This window comes from Vitis riparia, chromosome 11 (assembly GCF_004353265.1).
Source record: "Vitis riparia cultivar Riparia Gloire de Montpellier isolate 1030 chromosome 11, EGFV_Vit.rip_1.0, whole genome shotgun sequence".
NCBI classification, from domain to species: Eukaryota; Viridiplantae; Streptophyta; class Magnoliopsida; order Vitales; family Vitaceae; genus Vitis; species Vitis riparia.
Window position 1 is genome coordinate 9,899,365 of NC_048441.1, and position 26,686 is coordinate 9,926,050.

General features: G+C 36.0%; 2 protein-coding genes across 3 annotated transcripts; both read right to left on the reverse strand.

The window, feature by feature from the left end:
• Positions 1 to 51: 51 nt before the first annotated feature.
• On the reverse strand, positions 52 to 21,357 carry LOC117925005 (protein TSS). 2 transcript variants are annotated; one of them, XM_034843784.1, is made up of 23 exons: positions 20,901 to 21,357; positions 20,582 to 20,643; positions 20,365 to 20,457; positions 18,988 to 19,060; positions 18,534 to 18,902; positions 17,373 to 17,437; positions 17,105 to 17,236; positions 16,861 to 16,902; positions 16,263 to 16,787; positions 15,990 to 16,147; positions 15,262 to 15,769; positions 14,989 to 15,051; positions 14,806 to 14,907; positions 13,861 to 14,181; positions 13,675 to 13,767; positions 13,481 to 13,582; positions 13,282 to 13,386; positions 9,333 to 9,466; positions 4,974 to 5,157; positions 3,714 to 3,845; positions 3,517 to 3,629; positions 2,917 to 2,998; positions 52 to 2,808 (listed from the first exon to the last, which is right to left on the reverse strand). In XM_034843784.1, exons 1-23 carry the CDS (start codon positions 20,968 to 20,970, stop codon positions 634 to 636), a joined length of 5,703 nt encoding a protein of 1,900 aa, XP_034699675.1. In that variant the 5' UTR covers positions 20,971 to 21,357; the 3' UTR covers positions 52 to 633. The 2 variants fall into 2 exon arrangements, with proteins under 2 accessions (XP_034699675.1, XP_034699676.1); XM_034843785.1 differs by lacking the exons at positions 18,534 to 18,902; positions 18,988 to 19,060; positions 20,365 to 20,457; positions 20,582 to 20,643; positions 20,901 to 21,357 and having other exon boundaries at positions 17,368 to 17,384.
• Positions 21,358 to 26,126: 4,769 nt separating this feature from the next.
• LOC117925519 lies at positions 26,127 to 26,686 on the reverse strand. The gene is made up of 2 exons (XM_034844542.1): positions 26,428 to 26,686; positions 26,127 to 26,326 (listed from the first exon to the last, which is right to left on the reverse strand). Exons 1-2 carry the CDS (start codon positions 26,646 to 26,648, stop codon positions 26,194 to 26,196), a joined length of 354 nt encoding a protein of 117 aa, XP_034700433.1. The 5' UTR covers positions 26,649 to 26,686; the 3' UTR covers positions 26,127 to 26,193.

Consider the following 26,686-nt stretch of genomic DNA (forward strand, 5'->3'; position numbering starts at 1 on the left):
ACGAATAAAGGTTGATTGAATTCGGAGAGTGGACTGAAATGACACAGAATATAAGAGAGAGCTGGAAAATCGAGTTCACTACATGGAAAACTGGTTCATTCAAGGAAATTATATGTTACAGAGTGACGCACATGGCAAGAAAATTGAAACTTTAGTGTCTGTACCAGACCTTCCTTGCAGTCATTTATCCCCGAAAAGTACAACCCAAGGTACAAATCCTCCAAGGCTATGTTTAGTTTGCATTCCATAAAAAACAAAATTAATGCAGAAAAAGAAAGGAAAGAGACTCAAGTAACATGGAAACTACTCGGATGGATCCTCCCACTTTGATGGTAGATTTCTTTTTGACATACCAGTCTTATTAACTTTAAGGCTTCAAATAAAAATATTTGTGGTTCCCTTTGCTGCTACAAAATCAACCGTATCACAGAGCCATCACATTGCCGGTGTTTACTGTAGAATCTTTACCACAGAATTCACGAGAAACGGTAACTTTCACTACTCTTCAGTGTCTTCAACCAGCCTACTGGTCCCAAGGTATTGGTGGTGGTTTCTTCCTCACTCTCAAGGCTACACAGCCTCTTTGCTGTGAATAGAGTCACTTCTCTCGAAAACAACATTTATGATTTCCTTTCAGCTTGTAACCTCAACAATCTCAGCTTCGCTATCACTGTAGTCTCCCCAACACTTGCTTGGCCTTTCCTTCACCACCTCTCTGTTGTCACAATTTTCTTTTGCAGCAACAACATTATCAGATGCTGCATCTGTCTCTACAGGCTTTTCTTCAATTTCTTGGCCAATTTGTTCATTGTCCCCAGACTGATCTTCCTCTTCTACATTGTGTTCACTTGGCTGATTTGTTGTGTCTCCCACTTCTGTTGAGGCCTTCTGGGTGTTCCCCTCTTCTGAAACTTCACTTGTACTTTCAGCGCCAGTTTCAACGGTATCAACTGTAGGAGAATCAACTGAACTGACTGGAGATGCTGGAAACTCATTTTGAATCACCGGAACACCGTTTGGGGATGGTGGAAAACCATTTGGAGACAGTGGGATACCATTTGGGGAGATGGGGAAACCATTAGGAGACAGTGGGATACCATTTGGGGAAGCCAAATAACCATTTGGAGACATTGGATAGCCATTGGGGACCCAAGGTTGGCCAGGTACAAATTCGGCTGCATGTGGGTTCATTACCCTTGGGGAGGTGAAGGGACTCACATCTCCATTATGTTCAGCATTGTGGTAACCAGTTTTGTTACGTGGAACCCGATTTCCAGATCTGTTATAACCACCTGACAGTCGTGGACCATAGGGAACCCTTGCTGTTGCAGACTGATGGGGTGATCTTCGAACAGGATTAACCGTAAGCATTGGTGGGATATTTACTGGTGGGGGTAAAATTCCTCCATGCTCTTTAAAACCAGGAACTGAAACTGAACCAAAAACTGGAATAGTTGATGGATTGAATGGAGGAGCAGCTGCAGAAAGTTTCCTAGTTTCTTTTCCGCTATCTGCTTCCTCTTGTTTTTCTTCTTCAGTTGACGAAGGCCTGGAACTCCCATCACCATTAGGTAGATCATGTGAACTGTCATCTCCCCCTGCCACTTTTTCCTTGGGGAGGGAGGCATCATTTTCCAGCAACAGAGTTGTATTGTCAGTTAAAACAGATTGTGGTTCTGAATCAGGGGAAGCCACATGGGAATTATCCAATAATCCTTTTTGCAATATGTCACTCTTGGAATCAGTTGTGTTTAAATCATTGGAAGAATCAGAATTCTTTAATCCAGTAACTGCAACATTTCCAGCTTCTGCTTTGGCCTCCTCAACAGAGACTCCTTTTACTTCTACTACTTTTTTAGCCTCCAGCTTTTTTTCTTCAGTGGCATCACTCTCCACTTGCTCTGGTGATGCCGTCAAAACGGAATGGGCCACTTGTTTTTCTTCATTGGCAACTCCTTTCATTTCCTGTTCAGAAACCAGAAGCTTTTTCTCTCCTACATGTTTCTTAACTTTTTCTCCCTCCACATCTTTTGCAGTTTTCTCCTCCTTACCTTGAGCTGTTTCCATCACAGGTGTCTCCTTTGCCTCCTTTCCCATCCGAGGATTTTGTTCAGCAGAAACATTTTCCTTTGGCAACTGTTCTTTCACAACCTTCACAATTGTCCCAGGTGGAGCCAAAGCAACTTCTTTGTAGGAGAAAAGTTTTCCAGCTGCCTGAACACTGATTGGACTTGCCAAGGGGGCAGGTTTGGAAACTTGATCACTTGCCGCTGGGCTAGCCGGGGCTGACTTTGGATTAGATAATTTCTCTGGCCCAGTACCCGAGGTTGTAGGAGTGTTTTGTTTCGGGCTGAAGCTTGAACTCTTCACAAATTTCTTAGGAACAGGAAGAACAGATCCAGTGGGGGTAGAGGACTCATTAGGACTTGTTCTTGGGGATGCAAAACCTGTGGGTTTTCCACGGTATCTTGGTGACTGGGACGCATTCATAGAGTTAGTATTCAATTTTGCTAGGCTTGGCCTCCTTGAACCAGAAGCCTTGCGACCTGCCGGTGATCGACCTTTCGGAACAGCTTCTTGCCATCCTTCATCAGAGGTGTCATCTTGCGCCAGGTCATCACTTTGGTTTATTACTGCTGTTTCTGCTAGACTAAATTCAGGTTTCTCATCCCTTGTTTCTGCAAATGGAGCTTCAGACTTGTTTTCTTTATCACTAGAATTCTCTGTAATAGGGTAACTTTGTGATAAAATCTCGTCCTTCTGATCTTCATCCATACCTTCCCAGTTTTGGCCCAGTTTTCCTTTAATCTATATGATGAGAAGGTGAGACTTTTGTCAGTATATATATGCAGCATTAAAGAAATAGGATGATAGAAGTAACTAAAACTAAACCACAACAAGGTATTAGCTCATGACCTTTGCACGAGCTTGCTTCTTTTGGGCATCTCTTGCTTTCATCTCTGCATCTGGGGTTATATAATCCAAAAGGTCCGATACACTGATCCAAGATGAAAAACCAATTAATGAAACTTTGAAAAGCGCACACAAAATATAGTACTTCAAGGTAAATACTATCAAATTATCCAATAGCAGTTTTCGACAGTTTTGCAATTGAATCCCAACAAAAGACACATTAGAACAAGTCTCAAGGATAATCCTCTTTCTTAATTAGTATAGATCAAAAACAACATTAACAACCACTATCAATGGAAATCAATAGTCATAAAACCCACTAAAAGCTGACGTCAACTAAAAACCCTAAAAACAAAAGGTGAAACCTTTTGAAAACAAATTTTCACATGATATCCAGGCATTAAATTTGACTGCAGAACAGTGTTCCAATCTTGCAGTAGATTAAACCCTGGAACCTATAATTCGCAGTTCAATTGCATGCCTATATATAACTTAACCAGTGTAATTTGTTAATCATTTACCCATTACATGAGCGATTATCAGTTGAGGTGTAAGAATACTGGACTCAATTCACATAATTCTCGCAGAAATTGTAATTATTACCTTAGATGACCTTTGCTGGAGATAGAGGCATCTGGCTTTGGAGTGCCATTGCGGGCAGCTTCTTGCTGCTCCAGAGCCTTGGACTCGAAGTACTCAAGCCATGCTGCCGCATCCTACAAAATTTACATAAATCTAAGAGACAAGCATAACCACATAGAATAGGAGGGCCAATAATCAAATATCAAACATGATGTTACCTGTGTACGCAAATCATCTGGTCCAAGCTTGGCCTGCAGTATCTGTAGAGTTGTTTGTTCATGCTGAACACTTAAGGAGTATGCTTCCATCAAAGACAGTGCAATTGCTATAGCATGATAGCTGGCAGCAGTCTGAAGAAGACAGAAGCATGGGTTAAACATGTTCAGAACCAGGAATAACATCTAGTGTCCCAAAATATTCGCACAAACAACCCAAAAAATCAGCTTCCAAGAGGCATAATCCTCTGCTGATTCTTTTGGATGATTTGTTTGAGAGCTGGAATATACTACTAGTAATATCTAATCAAAAAGGTTGAATACACCTGGTTCAATTGGGTTTGGCTTCGACATCTAGACGTAATTGTCCAACATCCACCTTATATTGTTTCTAACTGATTTTCTGGTAATTTAATCTACTTTCACATTTAGTTTTTCAAGATATTCCAAATAATGGCAATTTATGTAGTTTTGGACCTGTTTAAATCTTACCCTCTGCAGTCTACCACAGAATTTTTAGCACCTTTTTTTAGATGTTGATATTTAGGGCCTCAACAACAGTCTAGCAATAGTGAAGAAAATTGAAGTAGATAATAATTAATTAAGAAAAAAGTAAAAGATATCTCCTGGTCAAAATTGTGAACCCAATATAATTACTTTATTTGAGTCAAATTATAAGCTGACTCAGCACATCAATTAATCATCATGATGCTAAGTCCAAGTATAATCTAAGATAATTTTTCAGTTGCATTATATTGGGAAACTTAGAGCTATTGTCAAGTCAAGTATATAAAAGCTGTATATTTACTTTATAGTCAGTTTACTTTTCCTTTTGTAATCAATTTGATTTTCCTTCCGTAAAATTCAGATTGACATCCTATTTGTTGTGTCCACAGTAACACAATGGCAGGTATGCCCTTGAGGCTTGGCTCAAGTGGTAAGGGGTTGGGATGGGTTTGTGAGAGATTCCAGGTTCAAGTCCTTTTGGGGACAAAAAAAAGGGGGAAAACATTATTCCCCATGAAAAAAAAAGACTTGACAGGTATAAAATGTGTTACTGTTTATAACCATTATAGTTTAACAGTTACAAAACAACTAACAGCTCTAGCTCAAAAGACAAGTTACTATTTTTAATGTTTCATTTCAGATCTGAGGTAGCAAATGTATAACAGTTCTACCTTTAATTTTTATATTAAGAAATACTACTTGTAAAGACCTCAATTTCTCATGTGTGTGTGCACACATGTATAAGAGAGAGTTTACCTGTATGTGATCAGCTCCAAGTAGTCTTTGGTTGCACTTGAGAGCCTCATGGAGGTATCGCAGTGCAACATGGACATTCCCCAAACCTTCTTCCATCATTGCTACATTAATATATGTGGCAGCAGTGTTTGGATGTGAAGGCCCACATGTAAGATGCAAAAGATATAATGCACGATTGACATACCTAGAAAAAGGAAAAGATGAAGTAAGATGCATATCTTTGATCATACAGAAATCATTATCTCAAAGCAGGTTAAAACTTTTTTTATTTTATTTTATGGGTCTCAATGTTATTCATTCTTAAATTAAATCTTATTTTTAACCAAGGACTTCTTGCATGTAGAATTGACACCACAGTTTGTTTACCCAAGGGAAAGCATCAAATTTCTTGTTTGCTGCAAATAAGCATGTGACTCTCCTAACAATTCACGCTGAACACTTTCAGTACATGACTACTGGTGTACCTTTAAATGGTAAAGAGCTAAACAGCCCACCAGTGAATAAGAAGCACAAAAGAGCTCATTTACATGATTAGGCTGATTCTACAATTAATAGTTTCTCAATAGGATTATAAAAATCAGGAAACTTAAAAATTTAAAATCTAAACCAGCCATATCCCACAGTTGCTATGATAGTGTATGCCCCAAAATATTCAGCATTTAAAGGGTACTCATCAAAGCAAACTTGAATTAATTGACATAATTGTGTAGAATCCTACCAACAGTGGAAAGCCTCACTAGTAAAGGGCAGTCATAAAGGATTACTCCTAGGTTGAAAGAGTTGGAAGTTGGAAATGCCAAGGATAAATTTCCGACCCAACAATTGATCTCACACAAGGTTCATGGCAAGTCTCTTCTGCCACCAACTAAGATTCCTCACTTTCTGTGTATTTTTTTATTTTTTGTCACACTTCTTAAATGAATTTCCTCTTAATTGTTTCATTTTTCCCTTGCATCTCTTCCTCTTCCTTTAACATGAGATCTCCTATATTCTTGCATTTCTATTACCTTTAAAAAACTATGCATCTATCAGAAAGGTAAGATATTTTGAGGAAAGAAAAAATAGGTTTGTGTTTTGGCATGTGTGGCTCAAAAGTGCTACTTCCTTGTATTACATTACAGTAACGAGTTCAACATGAGAATATAAGAAAATAGGTAGAGTTATGGAGCACACCCGGGTACACCCCTGCTAAAAAAGGAAAAGAGAAAAAGACTTCAGTTGCAAACAATGAACCCCCAGACAAAGGTAAAATATATATAATTTTTTTTTATTTTATAAGTAAGCCAAAATTGTATTAAACCAAAGGCAAAAAGCCACACTGCATACAGGGGGTATACAAGGCAGCTAAGGCCTCACAAGCAAAAAAGAAAGCCAAAAGAGCCTCACCACCCCATAAGTGGAAGCTAACCACTCCAAAAAGCTTATAAGGGAGAGAGACTCCTCTCCAATATACAATCTAGCCAAGCTCCATAAATTACAAAAAAAAAAATTCTTGAGTTTTTGAATATCTAACACACCCCTAAAGGCTAATCTATTCCTCTTCTTCCAAACCGTCCAAAAAATACACAACGGGATGAATTTCCATATCATTTTCCTTTTCTTTCCCACAAAAGGGCTCCTCCAGCAAGTTAAGATCCCCTTTAAAGTTTCTGGAAAGACCCACTGAACACCTAATAACCCAAGGACGATATCCCCAGGACTCTGACCACTATACATTGTATAAGAATATGATTTACAGTTTCTTCTTCACACCCACACAAAAAACAACAATTAGGGAGTTGTCACCCTCTTTTCTGGAGCTTGTCAAGAGTAAGCACCTTCCCCCACGTAGCCTCCCAAGCAAAGAATGCAACTTTGGTTGGAACTCTATCCACCCAAATACAACTTGTCGGAAAAGCGGTGTCATTGGGGTTGGCCAACAAGCTGTACGCTTCCTTAACCCTAAATTGTTCGTTTCTTCCTCCCTTCCAAAAAACTGAGGAAGGTCTTCCTCCAAAGAAGGCCTGTGACCCCTCAAAACATGAAACAAGTCCCCTACCATTTCCAACTCCCAATCATTAAAATCCCTCAAAAATCTTAGGTTCAGCCTCCTTGTCCAAAATTCTGGTCCCACATCTTCTCCACTGTAGCATTCCTATGAACAGCCATGGCAAAGAGATGAGGGAAGTTTTGGGACAGCGCTGTACCAGTGCACCATACATCAATCCAAAATCTGATTTTGGTGCCCTTCCCAGCTATGAGCACCATATTATCCCAACACCAGTCAGTTTCCTTCAAGATCTCCTTCCAAACCCCTACTCTAAACGCCCCATTAGCCTTCTTTGTCCTCCAACCAAGACCCTCTTGCCCATATTTCGCCATAATCACTTGTTTCCAAAGATTGTCTTTATCATAAGCAAACCTCCATATCCATTTACCAAGCAAGACTTTGTTCAAAAGGGCTAGCTTCCTTAAGCCTAACCCACCCTTATTCTTATCTGCACAAACCACCTCCCAATTAACTAGATGAGCTTTCCTCTCCAAGTTTCCCCCTCCCCAAAGAAAATCTCTTTGCACTTTTTCTAACCTTCTAACAACAATCTTGGGCATCTGGAAAAGAGACATTTGATAGATTGGCATGTTAGCCAATGTGCTCTTTATGAGAGTGGTTCTCCCACCCTTGGATATATGCTGTCGTTTCCAAAGCGCAAGTCTCCTCTTCACTCTCTCTTCCACCCCATCCCACATAGAATGAGCCTTGTTAGGAGCCTCTAAAGACAGACCCAGATACTGAGAAGGCAAGGAGCCCACTCTGCACCCTAACTCCACTGCCAGCTCATCAATCTCATCCACCTCACCAACTGGGATGATTTCACTTTTGGCCAAATTAATCCTTAGACCTGATTCAGCTTCAAACCAGAATAAGATCCAACTTAAGTGAGTTAGGTGCTCTTTATCAGCCTCACAGAACACAACTGTATCATCAGCAAAGAATAAATGGGAGATGTTCAGAGTGGGCCTTCTACCTCCCCGGATACTACACCCTGAGAGGAATCCCCCAACAATAGCCCTCCTAATAAGAGCATCCAACACTTCCATTCCCAAAACAAAGAGGTAAGGAGATAGGGGGTCTCCTTGGCGAAGCCCCTTAGCACTTGGGAAAAAGCCAGTTGGTACCCCATTAACCAGGACTGAAAATTTGGCTGAAGATAAATAGTTCCACATCCAACCCAACCACTTTGATCCAAATCCCATTTTTTGTAAGGCCTTCAACAAAAACTGCCAGTTAATCTTGTCATATGCTTTCTTAATATCCAATTTGCAGATGAACCCTTTCTCTTTTCTTTTCTGCCATGAGTCTATCACCTCATTTGCAATTAAGGAAGCATCAAGAATCTATCTTCCCAACACAAAGGCATTCTGGGTTGGGGAGACCACTTTTCCTAACACTTTCTTGAGCCTATTAGCTAACACTTTAGCCAACAATTTATACAGCCCCCCCAATAGGCTAATGGGTCTAAAGCCCCCAAGGTCCTCAGCCCCACCTTTTTTAGGAATTAGAATCAGGAATGTGTTATTGAGGCTCTTGAGACAAAGGTAAAATATTTTGAGGAAAGAAAAAATAGGTCTGTGTTTTGGCATGTGCGGCTCAAAAGTGCTACTTCCTTGTATTACATTACAGTAACGAGTTCAACATGAGAATATAAGAAAATAGGTAAGAGTTATGGAGCACACCCGGGTACACCCCTGCTGAAAAAGGAAAAGAGAAAAAGACTTCAGTTGCAGACAATGAACCCCCAGACAAAGGGAACTTATCCCCTGATGACCCACAACCAGCATAACAGATTAATGAACCAAAACTGGCTGAGGTACAACTTACAAGTGTACAATCCAACCATAGTGAAAAATAATAAATCAAGTACAAGACATCTAGCACAGCAGTATCAAATATTTCCCATAGGCGCACTTCCATGTGTGGCATTAAGATCAGACACTACTGGAAAACATTTCAGTCAATGAACATAAATTCAATTAATTTTAATTTTCGTATTATTTTATTAGCACTGAAAACACTAAAACTCAGCTAGTGTCTCCTCCCTATCGATCTGTCCTACTGAAACAAATGTGACCTCTTAATCACACAGTTACGGATACATGTAACTGGAGCATTCATCACAGAATGGAATTGACTTTCAGAGTGTGCTGTTTTGTGGATGTAAGAAGAAATTACAAAGTGAAAACAAGAATGGAGAAAGTTCAAGTATGTTTGAGAAATTTAGAACAGCATTCCAGAAAACAAGAACAAAACCACAAGGATAATCACCATAGTATCAAAAAAGACAAAAAGCTAAGGGAGAAAAAAGTATAATAAAAGCGTACTTCAATGCTAACTCTGTATGCTGAAGCCGATAATAGAAAACAGCAAGATCCCCATAACTTTTCATTGTATCAGGATGATCAAGTCCAAGCTCTCTCTCATTGATATCCAAAGCTTTTTGCTGATAGATGGTTGCCTACGAAAAATAAATAGGGCCAATAATATGAAACAATTTAATGTGAATATTATTTTTCAAATAGAAAATCCCAGGACAATGTCTTTCTTCAAATGAAGTGTTTAGAATGAAGTTGTGGATTTTAAAAAATAGGTTCACTCAAATTTACTTTTAAATTTAAAGGTCCTGTTAGAACTGTCTCCTGTATATCACTTAATTAAAACTCTGTAATTGTGTCTCTAATATTCTTTTATGAATTCCTGCACCTTGGTGAATATCTTGGAAGGTTTTGCTCCCCCATATACGTATACCCTTCCACCCCTTATCCATAGCACCATATCACAGAAAAGTGGCAATATGGATGAGCATAAAAAGAGTTAAGTTGGTGACCAAGAATGAGCTGTCAGTGTTTATGCTGCTCCTAGGTGTGCACACTATGCAGCAATTCAATCACACACAAATGTGTTACTGATAATTTTGGCATTGATTTTCTATTCTGTTTATCCATAACCTTTCCTATTCTGGGTAACTTTGGAGGCTTACTCCCAGGTTGATGAATTTAAACTAAATTTCCATTGGGTTAGGTATTCCTTGCCACCAACTAGTCTTGGACAGAGGTTTATAGCAGCTGAATCCCAAGAATTTGGCTTCATTCATGGAGCTATGGAGAGCTGATATCAGACCCAGAGCCGTGTGTAGAAGAAACTCAAACCTTGATGAAGGGTATTTTGCTTGATAAATGGGACACAGAGATGGGTTAGTGGCTAAGTGCTTGCTGGTCTTGATTCATATTGTAAGACCACTTGATTGATTTTATTATATTCCTTCTATATACTTCTTTAGTTCCATGTAATATTCAAACACTTATGGTTGGTTCCACATGTTGCAATAGCAGTCAAAGAAGAACAAAAAAAAAAAAAGGGGAGATGCAAGTGCATAACAGGATATTTCCTTCAATGAGTAACTAATCCATTCATGTTGCAGCTCTATTAGGTTTCAATAACAATGGGGTAAATCTTCTCTCCAAATGCGGAACTTTCTAACCCCCCTTTTTCTTTCACCACATATAAGCATTTCTATGATTGTTTTTCCCTTAAACATTGTTTTCTCAGGTACAATATGTATATCTATCTATCTATCTATCTATCTATCTATATATATATATATATAAACTTCCACAAGGTAAACAGCTCTTGTTTTAACAAATAGTATTTGAAATAACACTCATCCCATTTGTTTTTTTGTCTGAAGCCTTAATAGAGTCCAAATGTTTCCATATTGTTATTATTTTAAGTCAAGTCATATCATCATATATTTATTCTTAACACAAAAAGAGTTTAAAAAAAATCTACTTTTATCTTAAATCGGAAGTCTAAATGACATTTTTGCATTGATTTTTATTCAAATTTCGGACAAAATTCAGACCCACTCAAAATTCAAATAGAAAAACAAACACCACCTTAAAATTCTAGGTTTGCTTTTTGGTCTCAAAAATGAAAGGGAATTGCCAGAAAAATGTTTGGTAGCTGGGATCTCGAGAGGAAGACAAACACTCTTTGTTCTCATTTTGCACATTCCCTCATCCCTACTACTAGTTTTTTCAAAACCTGTATTTTATATATTGATGCCAATCCCACACGATCTCTGGATGCACACAATATCAGTAAATCATCTTTGTTTGGCATGAAACTGAAGTAGGATCCACTTGGGAACCTGATTACCCTAAGACATGCTTTTAGTTGATAGGGATGGTAGCATCTTTTTAACTAAAGAAGCAATTTAGAAAGAATTTTTTATTATCATCCAGGTTTATTAAATTTATCCTCCTATTTCAGCATCAAAACACTAAAGAACAGAAACCATGTATGTTTTTCTATCTTTAAGATTTAAAATAACCAAATAGCGTTACAATTTTTTCTAACTTAGAGACTCAAATAATCAGAATTCTTTCCATATTCAAATGATAAAATAAAAGAACATAAGAGAAATATAGAAGTGACTTTTTTACCAAACCAAGAAAATTATTGAGGTCATGAAAGCTTAATATGAAGTTTATGTTGTATGCCAAGGTATATAATCATCACCAAAAACACCCTATAACTTTTACAATTATATAATCATTTATGATGAGTGTTATTTATTTTTCTTTTCTATTGGGAAGGGGGGGACACCTCATATCTTGGTCAAAAACCAAACGAGTAGTTATATCTATTTAGAGCCAGTTTGGGAGTGATTTTGAAAGGACTAGAAGCACTTTCTATTGCTTGAAAGCACTTTCTTATAGAAATTAGGCGCTTGGTGAATTTTTGAAAATCACTTTTATCAATCTAGATGACCACTTGGAAGTGCTTCCTAAACAATCACTTGGTAGGTGCTTCTTCCTATAATCACTTTTTTATTATTCGGGATGTAATGGTACTGACTTTTCTCGTTCACTAACATACTACCAAAAGCACTATCAAAAACACTTTTTTTATTTATATTCAAAAACTAAGCAATTCTCTTTCAAAGTGTTTTTAATGGAAACACTTTAGATAAAAGCGCTATAGACTAAAAAAGTACTCACTAGAATCACTCCCAAATGGACTCTTAATATTGCATTTCAGTTGGTTGCAGCTGTTTGGGACATGATACACTTCTTTCCTTCTTGTGGTTTTGTTCACCAATTAAGGGCACACCATTTGAGTTCTTTGTTCAATATTGAAAATAGCTTGTGGTTCAATAAGATGATTGGGAAGACACATACTTTGTGGAGACCACCTCCTAGGGTTCTTTGGAGCTAAATTTGATGGATTCACGCCAGATAATCTAGAACATCTAGAGACCGGAGGAATGCCTAGAGATAATTGTGGAATGGCGTTGAGAAATTTTTCTTAAACATATTGGAGAAGGTTTTGCTCTTGAGACCTAGAAACTAGCACCTTTGCAAGACCCTGAGTCTCTCCAAACTCTAGGTTGCAGGAGATTTTGCCAGTCATTTTTTATGGGCAGCTAATAAGGAGAGAAGCCCATGGAAGAATGATGGTTGGCGTCATCAAATTATTGGTATTGTTCAAGACCCGTGATGCTCTTTTTCTTGGGTTCCATGCTTTCCCAAGCATGATGTGGATCTTTTAGCAAAGTGAGAAGTAAAGCTTATAGGGAATGTTTACCTCCCTGAGCCATGTAGATTACTTGTTGGCATTTTACATTTTCTTTTGTCTATGTGCAGCTCATCTTGATTATCTTTTGGAGTCCATTGGACTTTTTCCTATGTTTTTAATAAGTTTTTTTGAATGTTTTGGAGAGGCATCTGGTCCTTCTTTTTACCTATTAATTTATTTGAATACATTTGTTTGTAATTAAAAAAAGGGAGTGACATCAATAATTGTATGTCAATATCCATGTTTATATCTTTGTTTCAAATTCTTGAATCTATCTTTCAATAGAATTCCGAACTTTAAATCTACAGACAGTAACCCTTTTTTCATATCACAAGTTTGAACTTTGAAATTTAGCAATTCATAGTTTTATAAAATTTTCATAAGTTTTTGACTAAATCTTTCTGCATTTTGAAGAATTGACATGATAATGCTACACATGTATCATATGAAAGTTCACAAAATAGTTCGTAGGATGTAATCTAAGTCATGAAGAGTACAAAAGGAGAAGACAATAAAATCCAGAACAAGTGCTCCCAATTTTGTATATCAAATATTGTTGTGTTTCTGTCCAAGTACTTCTTTTGCCTATCATTTTGTCGAACATACCAGTGATCAGATGCACTAAAATTTAAATGCATTGTATACCAGCATAGCACTAGTCCTGAGATCTATTTTGTTATTTTAAGCACCTACCTGATTAAAATCCCCAGTATGGTAGAGCACTACAGCCAAAAGACTATATGCTCCAGCTGTCATTCGATGATAAGGACCACAGACTGCCACAAGTTTTGAGAGTGCCTTCAAAATTCAACAAAGCAAATTGGTCCAAGTAGTTATCAGATTTAGTATAAGACCAGCATACAACTTCAAAAGGAGAGATATTGTTCTTTACCTTAGTGCCATAGTTAACAGCATCTTCCAATTTCCCTTTATCCAAAGAAGTCTTCGATGATTCCAACAGTGTACGACCATCCGCAGATGAACATGCAACATGCTGTAGGCAAGATTCAACTCTGTTAAAGATACCTTAAGAGCCTAATGAAAATTGAATGCTAAATTTTTAATGCGATTACTCATGTAGATTACCTTATAGACAGGGACCATGCTTATAATATCTGACTTCCTAAAAGGAGATGCAATATCCATATCATAGTCCCTAGGAACAAGCTCAAGTCCAACCTGAGAAAAGATGATTTCACTTAAAAAATTAAAATAGAAGTATTCACCCTGTGGTAAGACCTCAAGTCCCAGTGAGAGGCCAAGTCAAGATACCTTGTGGCAGAGCCCACGAAGAATGGAAAATTTTCTAAGATCATGGCAATTTTCATACTTCCATTGCCAACCAAACCTCTTCAAAAGGAAAGTTTCCACCCACTTCCATTTCAAGTTATCATCATCACTAATGTTGGCATCAGAATTTTCAGTTGATGGTGTTCCTAGCAATATATTTAAGCATGATGCTATTGACCCTGCCAAGTCAGCAATGTTATCAACTGCTGCTACAACAGCTTGCAATATGTGTTTGTAGGCTCGCACTACCATCTCATGTATACAGAGTGATTGCACATGAGGCAGTTTGTCTGCAAGCTCAACCTGGCATCATAGAGGGAAAAAAAAAAGCATTAAAAATCACATCTCAACTAGATCCCAGGAAAATTTCAGCACAAACAAGAATCACAAGATGTTTGTGTGCGTAAGAACGCACATTGATACAGGACTGTATACAGAATCCTATAATATACCTAGTACCTCTCACATAGTTAACTGGAGGGATATGACCTCCACATTCATATCACTAGAACTGCATTCCTTTTTCTTTGTTTTTGGGTTGCAGCTGATAAGAGTTATGTGACATTCCATTCACCCAATGAAATCATCAAATCAATTGTAGGTGCTCACAAATGGGATTAACAGAAGAAACCCACAGGATGGAGGCTCATGATCCAGTTATGATGCCAATAAGGAAACATATTTCATATTACTATAAATGACACATGCACATTCATCATAATGCCCCATCTGCTAGAATTTGGGCATACAGGAGCGCACCATCCTGCAGGTGTATGTGTAATTGGAGTGAAGCATTAATTATTATTAGAGGAGAAAAGGTAGTTAAAGCATTTATCATGCAGGTTAGCAGTAAAAATAAAAAATAAAAAATAAAAACAAAAAAGGCAGATGTAGCAGAAGAAAAAAAAAATAGAATGGATCTATTACCACACGACCCAACGAACACATTTGCAAACCCCTGGTGTGCATAAAATCTGTCAAAGTCCTTCCATCGACAGGTGAAAGTTCAAGGGAGCCAAAATCTGCCACCTAATATCAAAGTTAAATCAAATATTTAAAAGTCTTAAAAGATCACAAGGCAAAGCAAATAATAATTATTAAGGAACCAACCAGTTTTGGAAGTGCAGTATCAGCATAGTATTTGTGTGCCATCTCAATCAACTCTTCAGGTGACTGCCAACATGACAGGAAGCAAGATCAAATATGTATGAAAAAAGCTAGATGTGAGCAAGCCAAAAATATATATATTCTCCATAAGTTTGTGAGCATAAAGCTCCTCAATACTTGCTAAGTTCATGGATGACCCCATATAAATGATTTTAAGAATTTACATAGCACAAATTTGACCAGATATGCAATCTTTTAAGAAAGCGACAACCAAACCTTAAGGTGAAGTCCAGTTTCAGATTCCTTAAGGCGCAAATATGCTGCTTCAGGAAGAAGCTTTCTCCACATCATTTCTTTTTCCTCATCTTGTTTCTCTAAGTGACTAGCATCTAATTTCTTGTTCATGTCAAGGCTGTTAGTCAAAGTAGCATCCTTGCCCTGCTCAGTTTTGCCGCTCCTGTCATCTATTTTCTTCTTAATTTCCTTAAGCAGTCCACCTTGCTTTCCTAGACCCTTTACAGCTGGCTCAACCTTGGTTTCTTCAGTTTTCTTAGACTCGGTTTTCCCTGAAGCCTGGTTTTGCAAGTGTTGCACCCAACAGGCTCCTAGCTCCCATCTGATTGATCTTGCATGTTTAGTTGCTTCTCCCTGCAATTTCATTAGGCTTTCCTCGAGAACATTCCGTACCAAACACCTAGCAGAATGTAAATCTTCAAAATCTCCACTTTGTAACCGTTGAACTGATGCTTGAGGTGTGGATGACTTGTGCAATAGCATTCTCAAGCTGAAAAACAAAACAAAAAACAGTAATTAACAACTCATTTTACTATCATGAAGCAAATATGTTATATCTAAAGCAGCAGTGTTCTTCAAAGAGTCAGTGTATAATAGGTGATTGAGTCACATATAAAGCCTGAGTATCCGAAAAATAAGTAGCTGACAGGGACCCCTGTTTGTTCACATAATTAGGCATTAACTAAATTTCCAAAGCTAAATGTACTTACCTATTGACATTCAAGGCATTGGCACCTCCTTCAGGCTGATCCTCAATATCAATGTCCTGGGGAATAGGATTCCCCTCCCAATTGACCTTAGCTGGAACTTTCACAACAGCAGTGTAGCCACAGTGTCTCACAATAACAACACCTAAAGTGGAAGTATCCTGAAGACAGAATGAGACCTCGGCATTAAATATAGTATATAACACACTTCATAATTTAAAGACGTTAGGACAACATCAAGAAAAACTGAACGGATTGAAAAAATGTTTTACTTACATGAACAGTTGCACTTTCATCAGCAGTTATTCCTTTAAGTAAATTTCTCTGAGAAAGCTCCTCTTTTGACAACCCAAGAACCTGACCCCCATCATTTTTACCATCCAACTTCATGCTTGCATCAGGCACATCTCTTGTTACCCTAATAATTAAATCTCCAATCCTTTCCTCATGGAAAACTGTACCATTGGGACCATCTGGGGAGCATTTATTGCTCTCCATAAGATGCTTGATTGCTGCAACAGCTTTAAAAACTGAAACGTCGACAAATAGACTATGAAGCAGAAAGGCTTTTCGATCTCGAATTTGCCTTTCTTCTGCTGTTTTACAGGGCATTGCTGCTAGAATTGAGAACTCTTTAGCCCATTGCCTGTGATCATGTTTACCATCTCTTCCTTGTCCACCACCGTTTCCACCCCAATTTTCATCTTCAATGGGTAGTGGGGGAAAATGAGATGGATTATCAGCAATAACTGGTGGCACAACCCATGTGTTTGCACGAAAACCATAAGGAAGGTTTCCAAACTGAAAAAAAGGGATGCAATTCTAATCATCTCTCTGAAGATTAAGTATGAAGATTTGTGCAAATCACACTGACCTTATTGTGCTCTGTAAAAGCTTTCATAAGAGCTTTGTATGCCTGCAAGAAAAAAAATGTTAGTAACTACCAAGAAGGTTAAAAAATTGAAATATTAAAAAAAAAAAAAAAAAAAACAAATATGTAGATTGCAGAGACAGTAAAAAGCAAAAAAAATAAAAGAGAAAGTACAGCAAGAGAGAGATCTCAGATCCATAAGATAAAATAACTGCAACTGTTGAACATGAAAATCAGTTAAACTTACAGAATCAAACACCCGACTTATCTGCTGCAACAGACTAACCAAAGAGTGACTCAGAAGAAGACGTTTTCCAGCAGGGTAGAAACCTTTTCGGGAAGCAACGATTGTCATTGGTTTCCCACTGCAAACCCGAACCTGCAGAAACAGGTATACAAACCATTCCAAGCCAAGTTAAATTATCGGTACACTGCCACAAATTAATTCAGGAAATAACAGAAATAAATACAATGATTTTATAGAAATAATCCAAAGCCAAATAGCAGAACCTCACATCAATTTGAAACAAGTCATCTTCTGTTTTATCCTCAAGGAAAGGCCGAGTGGATCTCCTAATGTCTGCCAGAGAATCCAAAACATAATTAACAAAATTCAACTTTTAGAAGATAACTGGAGCAACATTAAACAATTCCTATTGCAACTAAACCAACCAGGAGAGAATTCTATAATCATTTTTGGAAGACAATGATGATGTGCAGTGAAACAACTCATAATACAAACAGACAATATCATCCAAATCCAATTTTCAGGGAAACAAGAACACTAAACAACATAATCAAACACCAACCAAACCTTTTGGAAAAAAAAATAAAACTAAAAAATAAAAATAAAAAATACAAGTCTTTTATTATCATCATCAACAGAAAAACCACCAGTTTTTCAAAGTAAGGAGAAAGCAACAGAAATGCTGGCCTTACTAGCACAACTGAACATTTTCTATAAAGATGATACATGAAGCAGATCATAGTGCAGCTTTAGAAGCTTCCTTCTTTTTCCCTAGTTGGCAAGCTTCATTAGCTATGAGAGTACTATAGTTTGTGAATTTTCCTACTCTTCTTAAAAATCAAAAATAAAAATAAAAAATACAAGTCTTCTATTACCATCACCAATGGAAAAAACCACCAGTTTTTCAAAGTAAGGAAAAGCAACAGAAATGCTGGCCTTACTAGCACAACTGAACATTTTCTATAAAGATGATACATGAACCAGATCATGCTGCAGCTTTAGAAGCTTCCTTCCTTTTCTGTGGTTGGCAGGCTTCATTAGCCATGAGAGTGCTATAGTTTGTGAATTTTCCTACTCTTCTTAAAAATAAAAATAGCTAAAGTCGCGTTTACTCCTAGTCAACAAATCAAACCATTATAAGCTTTATCAATTTAGCCTTAGTAACCATAAAATCTCAAACATTCCGGAAGTCAAGACAGTACAAATACGAAGATATAGAACGAACCCAGAAAGTATAGATACGAAGTATGGATACTATAGTAACCATAAAATAAAAAATGGATTTAAGTTTGTGAATGAATGTAAGTGAAGTATAGCCAGTAAAACATTCATTCCCAATTCATAAGGAAGTGATAAATATAATGACTGAAAGAAAATGAATGTCATTGGAATGAGAAACCTCCCAATCAAACAAAGAGAGAAAACCCACATTGAAGCGGAGGAGTGAGGTGCGAAAAGGAGAAGAAATCATAGAACTGTCCGAGCCTGGGCGGGGGGCACATGGAGACCGCGATGTCCCCTTTCTCTGACTCCTCCGGTTTGGCCTCTTTGCTAGCCTTGACACCACCGTGGGCATGGGCCCCTCCCTGGGCTCCGCCGAGCTTCTTGTCACCTGGCCTGGGCTTGGAAGTGGGTTCGACCCCATTGTCAGAGGGTTGGCCTTCCGCTTGGCTGGAAGCGGGTTCTTTTGAACCGGGCTTTTTAGGGGAAGAAGATGGAGAACCGAAGGAGCTAGTGCAGGCGACGATGTCGAGCAGTCGTCGGACGTGTGCAACGGCGAGGTCCTCCGTGTAGTCCTCTGCAACAGTTGCGATTAGGTGGTGAGAGGTAGTAGATCGAGGAGGGTAGGGAAATGGATGTTGAGCTTTGGATGGGAGTAGTACCTTGGACGATGGTGAGGTGGCAAGGTTTCAGAGAAGGTATGTCCACTGAGTCTTTGAGTCCGCCTCCTCTCACCTGTTCCACATTTCAGACGCCAGCCGTTAGTTTGTTGTCTACAATTCGCTATTCTTATATCAGCAGTAAATCTATATGCCTGGAATCTGGGTCCACTCGGGTTTTAAAGATTATTCCGTAATAATAATAATAATACTAATAAACTAATAAAGGAAACACAAAAGTGACGTCAGGACGTGGATGCTTTTCATTCTGAAGCCCATGATCCTGGAAGGGCCCACATCTCACAAGTGGCCTTTCTAGGACATACAAGATCGCATAATCATGGACAAGGCCCACAACACAGGCTTCCACAAACCCAACCCTATTTGAGTCGTTAGGTTTCCCCCTTTTATCAACATTTCCCAACATTTCAAATTTAATTCACGCCTATTTCTTATCATTTCATTTTTGAAACAATAATATTTTCACGGTATAATTGAAAGTGTTTTACTTAAAATAATTTTAAAATATGATTTTAGAAATCATTTTTAATACTTAAAAATTTTTATCATTCAAATATTAAAAATGTTAAAAACAGTTTTTATAATTATTTTCAAAGGTATTCTTAAAATGCGTTTGACAGTAATTATAAAAAGTATTTCTAATATTTGTAATATTTAAAGAATGAAAATTTTCAAGTGTTACAAATGTTAAAAACGCTTTTTTGAATCACTATCAAACTCACTCATAATTAAATTACTTTATGTAAAAACATTTTTTAAAGAATCATCTCTTAAGAGTTCGTTTTAATTGTGATTTTAGAAAACGTTTCTAATCTGTTTAATATTTAAAAAAATTTAGTCTTAAAGTGTTGAAAGTGTTATAAATGTTTCCTAATTTCACTATCAAATACATGCTAAATATTTTTCTAGTGATTTTTTAATCTTTTAAAAATGATTTTTAATTTTTTTATAATTCTTTTTAAAACATTTTTTTATGATTAAAGTGTTTTTTAAAAACGTTGTCGAACAATCTCTCTAAATCCAATTAAAATTTACTTTCACTTCTACCAAAGTTCATAAATCAATGCAAGAAGTTCTTTTAAATTTCATTAAATAAGTAGAAAATTGTACCAAAACCAACACAAGCTCTGACCATCAGAGGGGATTCATCGTTATCTTGCCCTCAAATTTATCCATAATTTATTGAGAATATTTTATTTAAAATTTTTATAAAATCCAAAACAATTTAAGATCCGACGCACTTATTCGAATCAGTAGCGTGACGCAAAAAAACTACAGAATTGTGAAAGAAAATGACCTGACCGGAGAAAATAAAATGGTCCCGGTGGAAAAAAAAAAGGCAGAGGACAAGTGCAATACCTCATGAGATAACGAGTAGTTGGTCAAGTGACATGTCTCGACATGGACAGCTAAAAGCTTTCTCACATCCAGGATCCTGTCCGTCGATATTCCCTGTGCTCATCAAACGTTCAAAATCAACACTCTGCTTAGCACTTAACCCACACTTATTTCAAAGCCCTTCTTTCCCTACAGTACGCATCCCAGGCACGTTAGCATAGAATAGTAGATTACGCACCTTGAGTGTTACTTGTGAGTCGTCGGGCGTTTCCACGGTTATTTCAATGACAGTGGGTAGAACTGTAAAATCAACATATCAAAAAGTGGAAAACAAATGATTGGCAAGAAAATGCGAGAAAATTAAACAAACAGGGTTTTTCTTTTTTCTTTTTCTTTTTGAATCGATTTTGAATGTTTGCTAAATTTCTGAACATATTCTCATTCTTTGAATCGATTGTGTGTTCTGTTCATCTTTTTCTTTCATTCTCTATAGAAACCAAACGGAAACATTCCAAGAAGGTAAACAACAAGAGAACGAATTCGCATTGAATTCAGACCTTTCTCTTCCTTTTTCTTCTTCTCTCCTTTGGTTTTGTGAGGCTTCGTCTTCCCAGTCTTCGGAGCCATTTTGCATCAAAACGACCCGATTAACTCCTCCCAAACCGGATACTTACCTTACCAGATTGCTCGACGGCAATACCAATGAATGAACTCAATCGAACTTATCGAAAAACACACAGCAAACTCAAATCCTCTCGAGACAAAAAAAGAAAATGGAAGAAAAAACAGCGGAGCAATGGAAGCAATGCCGGAATGTGCATTTAAATGAGGAAGAAAGAGAGGAAACAGAATTAAGAAGATATGTAAAGAAGTATCTTGCAGAAGTATCAAGCGTATTAAAGGAAGTGAATGGAGGGGTGGAGTGTGTGGGGAGTGGGAGGATATAGAGAAAGAGAGAGAGAGAAGGAGATGGGGATAGGATAAGGTAAGGCAGAGGGGAGGGGCGTGTCCTCCTCTCCTGCTACAAGGAGGGGTTTGAGAGAGAATGTGAGGCTAGCGATTTTTGGGCCTCTCATTTATTTTTCTGTTCAGCATCTCCTCACAACCAATAACCATCTCCATCATCCGTTTCAATATACAGATTTACGGACTTGGTTGGATGGTTTTGTAGCCCATTGCTGCCTGCCACGTGTACATATCTCAGAATTTTTAGATAGTTTCTTTTCTACTAGTCTCTAGATTGAGCAAATGAAATGACCCACTCTATCTTGAATAGTACTTGCTTTCGCCCTTCATCCATAAGCTAATCCACTGAGGGGCCTTGTCCTTTTTGGACATCAATTTTAAAATTTACTTATTGGTTTAAAAATATTTTCATATTTTTCACGGATATTATAATAGCAAGTATAAAAATTGATTTAAAAAATAGAAAAAAATATAAATTTTTTTATATCAAATGTTGGGTTGACGAAATATTTTTCTTAATTTATAGTTTTTTTGAAAGAGGCTAGTTTCTCATATTTACTAAAATGATTTTTTTTTTAAAATTTCTCAATAAATAATAAAATTATAAAGGATTATATTTGAATTTATTTAGGCCCTAGTAATTGTTTTTGAAAATTGTTGTTGATATTTTGTAAAACAAAAGTATGTTTGAAAATTTAAAATGTCCTTAACCTATTTTTAATATTTTAAATGTATTTTAAAAATAATTTTTATATCAAATGCTTTATTTTTAATTATTCTGCATATTTTTATAATTATTTTTTAAAACAATCCTTAAAAGACAAGTAAAAAAAAACTAAAGGATATTTTTGAAAAATATCATGTTATCTATTATTGTCGTTAAATGTTTTTTGTTTCCTATATAATAGAAAATTATTCTTAAAAACAATTGTAAAAGAGACCCTTAATATCTCTACACATTTTATTTTTTTTACATGCTCATCTTAAAATATAGATGTCATCAATACATCTACCTAAATATTATTAATTTTTTTATTATTCTAAAGGTATGACAATTCACACTCTTAAGCATATTCAAAGTATTCAGAGGTATATTATTAAAACTTTTTAAGTTTTAAGGGTATTTAGGGTACAATGACATACACTTTTAAGCATGTTCAAAAGTATACCGTTGAACGCTCTTAAAAGTGTTCAAAGGTGTATAATTATGTGTCTTAGTCCCTTATTTTCTAAATCTAAAAAAAAAAATCCACAAAAAAAACATAGAAAAATGGATGAAAATTCACTTTTAACATTATTTTATTCATTATTTGAAAACATAATCTTTTTCAACAACCTCATGAGGATTTTGGAGAGGTTGAAAAGGAAGAAATGGAGAAAACAAGGAGAAAGATCAATGTGTATTGAATTTGAAGGGATTTTTGATCTTTTTAATAAAATATAAATTTTGTTCTAAAAAATTATAATAGTAAGTGGATGTAAAAAGTGATTAAGCAAACGTACACATAATTTTTTTCAAAATGATTCCAATTTTTCATAATAGCATACTTTTCCTGATAATTAATGTGAAATAAATGATACCTATTCTTTAACTTGTTATGCAAATGAAAAGGAAAACATCATGGACGTTATGTCATTTTCATCTAACCTATTTTTCAACTTTTGTATTCATATTTATCGGTTAATAGGAAAACATCATGTTTTCTATTTTTAAAAACAGAAACAGAAAATAAATTTTGGTTATTAAACGTGTTTTGTGTGTTTTTTATTTTGAAAAACAAAAAATTATTTTAAAAAATTGTTTCCAAACAAGCCTTAATCTTCTACTTGTTTTTTTAGATGACATTTGCTTTTCATTCGAAGTTTAAATAAAAATATTTATTAATTCAAACTTTAAATTTCAAACAAAGGTTGAAAGTTTCTACCATGTTTGGTTTTTAAAAAATATAAAAAAAATACTTTTTATATTTAACATGAAATAAAATCAAATATAATAAAATCAAATATAATAAAATCTAATTAAAATTTTATATATTTTAAATTATTTAATTTTTATATAGAAGAGAAAAAATGAGTGAAATATATTAAAAAATATATAAAAATAATTTATTAACTTTTAACTCTACTTTTTATTTTATTTTTTACTATTTTCTTTTCATCACATTTCCCTTAAAAATTCTAAGTTTGAAAATAGAAAACCAGAAGAAAAATCATTTTTTTCAACTTGCTTATTATAAATTAATACATAAAATGAAAATCAGGCAAGGCATTGTGTGGGTGGCTGCCATCCCTTTTGGAAAATTTTGGATTCCATTTACTTGAAACCTGAATTGGAGTAAAAGCAAAAGATAAAGCTCCAACCATTGAGATCTTTGCCGGGTTTCCCCTGCTAAACTACATGAAAATAGTCCCCCCACCAACGAAAGAGACGTGATTTCTTTGCATATAGTCTTTTTTGCCGGCCACAACTAGCGCAAATGGGCATCAAGTTGCCTCACCAATTTGGTACGTCTTTTCAAATTCTAATGGGTGTTACAAATATTTTAATTTGAAATATTTCAGGTCATTGGATCAAATTTTTAATTCTACTCATTGAATGTGTATGATAAAATTTAGGTTATCGGATGAATGTATAAAGAAATATGATCAAAAGAGAAGCAAATAATATCGAAAGAAAATTAAGTTATAAAGGAATAAGATTAAAGCATTATTGGATTTTCCTACTTTGATTGTGGAAAGAGTGAGGTGACTTTTTATAAACGTAAGGGAAGGTCTTACCATTTGAGCTAGTTTTTGAAGTGAGAATGTTCAAAATAGTCCGATAATAGATATTAGAACGGAGTTTTGTAAGAGACATCATCCCCGATATCGAACTATTAGGTTGGAAGATACTATTGGTTCAATGGTCTCCAAACTCAAACCCAATGTAAGGGGGAGATTATTGGGTTTATTGATTATGGAAAAGGCTAGGTGACTCTTTATAAGAATCATCCTCTTATTCAAAAAGATTATCACAAAGAATGGTAAGCGCTATGAACCTTTGCCCCCAAGTAAGGTCTTGGCTTTCCCTTGTATATATAATAGGTTAGAGAATGACAAATTTATCTTCTTTTGATTCTGCTTCTTACTAGCGTGCTACTTGACTGCTTTCCTTCACCAAATTGCAGCTCTTGAGCAAAAGAAAAATGTCATTTACTTGTGTTACATGAAACTGTAAAGCATGAAGGGCAATTTCATTGTCTCATGTATCTCCTCATGCAATAAATGTGGTGCCTCCTCTTAAGGGCAATCTAGACGTGGTATCCTCCCTTAACGCACCAATGAGTAATGTTTATCTTTCTTATTTTCCATTGGGCTACTCGGCATCTTCAGTTCCAGCCCTCACATTTTAAGAAGACCCAAAATCATCCAAGCATAAAATATGGGAACGGAGTCTTTCAATCTACACTAAATGGTCCTCCCATATAGATGCTGATTTTGAATACTAATGTTTTTTCCTTTATGGGTGAAGCCAAAAGAGATTGCAAAGATCTAGAAAAAAGTATGTATCCATAAATTAATGGAGAGGCAGTTTAAAACATTCTTGTAGGAATTCTATGATTCCACTCAATCTTGTTTGAGTTTTGGTGAACATGCCTCAATCAAGTGGCTGGAACTCTTTTACCCAAAACTATGAGATTAGAGTACTGAAATTTTCTTCCACTCAAATGGCTTTAACGCTTGCCTGCCTTGCTAGTCAAAAGACAATCTTGAAGAGATGAATATTCTGCCTTCAAAGTTGATCTTTTGTCTCAATTCCTAGCTCCTGTGTGTTATGTTTATTGGTTCTATCTCAAATCATGACATAACCCTTCAAGTGGTTGCCTCTATTTTGTTTGGATGTTCATGTTTAGAGTCTGTTTGGGATGGTTTTCTTTTTTTCCCTTAAAAGGTGAAACTATAATAATATTGATATTATAAAAGAAGTTTTTATTAAATATGGAAAAACTTTTTATAAGGGTAAAAATGGAATTTTCATAAGAAAACTTTATATTAATTTTTTTTTTTCATTAAGAGCTCTTTAGAAAGAATGAATAAAATAGATGTATAAAAACTTTTGTTTTCTCGCAAGTTGATAAAAAATGAAACTTCTATTATATTAATATGACTTTTTAAAATTTATGATTTTAACTTTGATTTCAATTTCTAATAGAAAATTAATCTAAATCGGTTCTTATGCCTTGTATGGTCAAACTTTTGAGAAGTCAAAAACATTTTTTTAATTAAAAAGAAATTAATATAAAATCTAAAAAAATGTTTTTTTTTTTCAAAAAAAACCTTTATTTTGACTTATAGAAAAAGCTCTTTAATATTTAAAAATATTTTTATAATGATTCTCTAAAAATTATAACTTTAAATTTAACTTCACTTTTTCATAAAACCCAAAAATAAAAAAACTATCCCAAACGACGTCTTATTATATAAAATTAGTATAAAGTTTGATGATGTGGATTTTTTTAAAGGGAATTTTAATAAATCTCAATCACTTGGAGGATTAGATTTGAAGAGGCCACGTTGCTTTTCTCAAAACCGTGTAAACCCATTTCATTATAATAATGAGTAAATATTTTTCAAAATTAAAAAAATAAAGGATAATGCATGTACAATTTGCTATGAAATCGTGGTAAATTGTTTTATCATATGGTTTTTTTGGGGTGTATGCAGACATTCTTATATCTCAAATTCCTTCGAGGGACATTTCAAGGGGATGTGGGATTGAAATTGTATCAGCAATGCATTGATTGAAGGTTCCATGCATGGAGGCAAAGCCCCAGAAATTTAAGCAAGCAAACGAATTCCATTCCTTTATTCTGTCCTAAATATGACATTGGAAAATTGAAGGACTCAGTCCTCTGGTTCCTTGGAGATGGAGAATATGAGGAAGAGGCAGAGGGGAACTACTAAAAGGGCTGAAAGCTTTAGGAAATCCTCAGTCTCCTTGGAGATGACTCCGATCCTTGACCAGTCTCCACTGTACCTGAACATGGAAAGTTGCATATTTATATATATGCATGAGAAATTGATTATATACAAAGAAGAAGAAGAAGAAGAAAAGGATAAGGGGGATGGAGGAAGTACCCGGCATCGATGAATCCCAGTCCAAGCACTGCAATGGCAGAGCGGGCAAGGATTGTGTTTGAAACTCTCAAAGGCAGGATGGATTGTTGTTGTTGGGTGCTTGAATTCTTAGACGCATCTCTTTTCTGGGCGAGTGTGGGTCTGAATTTTGTGCCATTTTTTATGTGAAAGAGATAAGGTGGGAGGGTGTTGAAGATAAAGGTGTCTTGTGTGACCAGCATTTCTCCCCTTCCTGTGGCTTTTTCTTGGTTATGACTGT

Bases quoted from the DNA above. Each gene is read 5' to 3' on its own strand.
- LOC117925005 (XM_034843784.1), bottom strand. From the start codon at position 20,970: ATGGCTCCGAAGACTGGGAAGACGAAGCCTCACAAAACCAAAGGAGAG. The intron at 20,644-20,900 runs GTCTGAATTCAA...TTGATTTTACAG, and splicing joins GAAGAAAAAGGAAGAGAAAG to TTCTACCCACTGTCATTGAA. The intron at 3,630-3,713 runs GTAACATCATGT...TAAATTTTGTAG, and splicing joins CAGATGATTTGCGTACACAG to GATGCGGCAGCATGGCTTGA.
- LOC117925519 (XM_034844542.1), bottom strand. From the start codon at position 26,648: ATGCTGGTCACACAAGACACCTTTATCTTCAACACCCTCCCACCTTAT. The intron at 26,327-26,427 runs GTACTTCCTCCA...TTCCATGTTCAG, and splicing joins CTGGGATTCATCGATGCCGG to GTACAGTGGAGACTGGTCAA.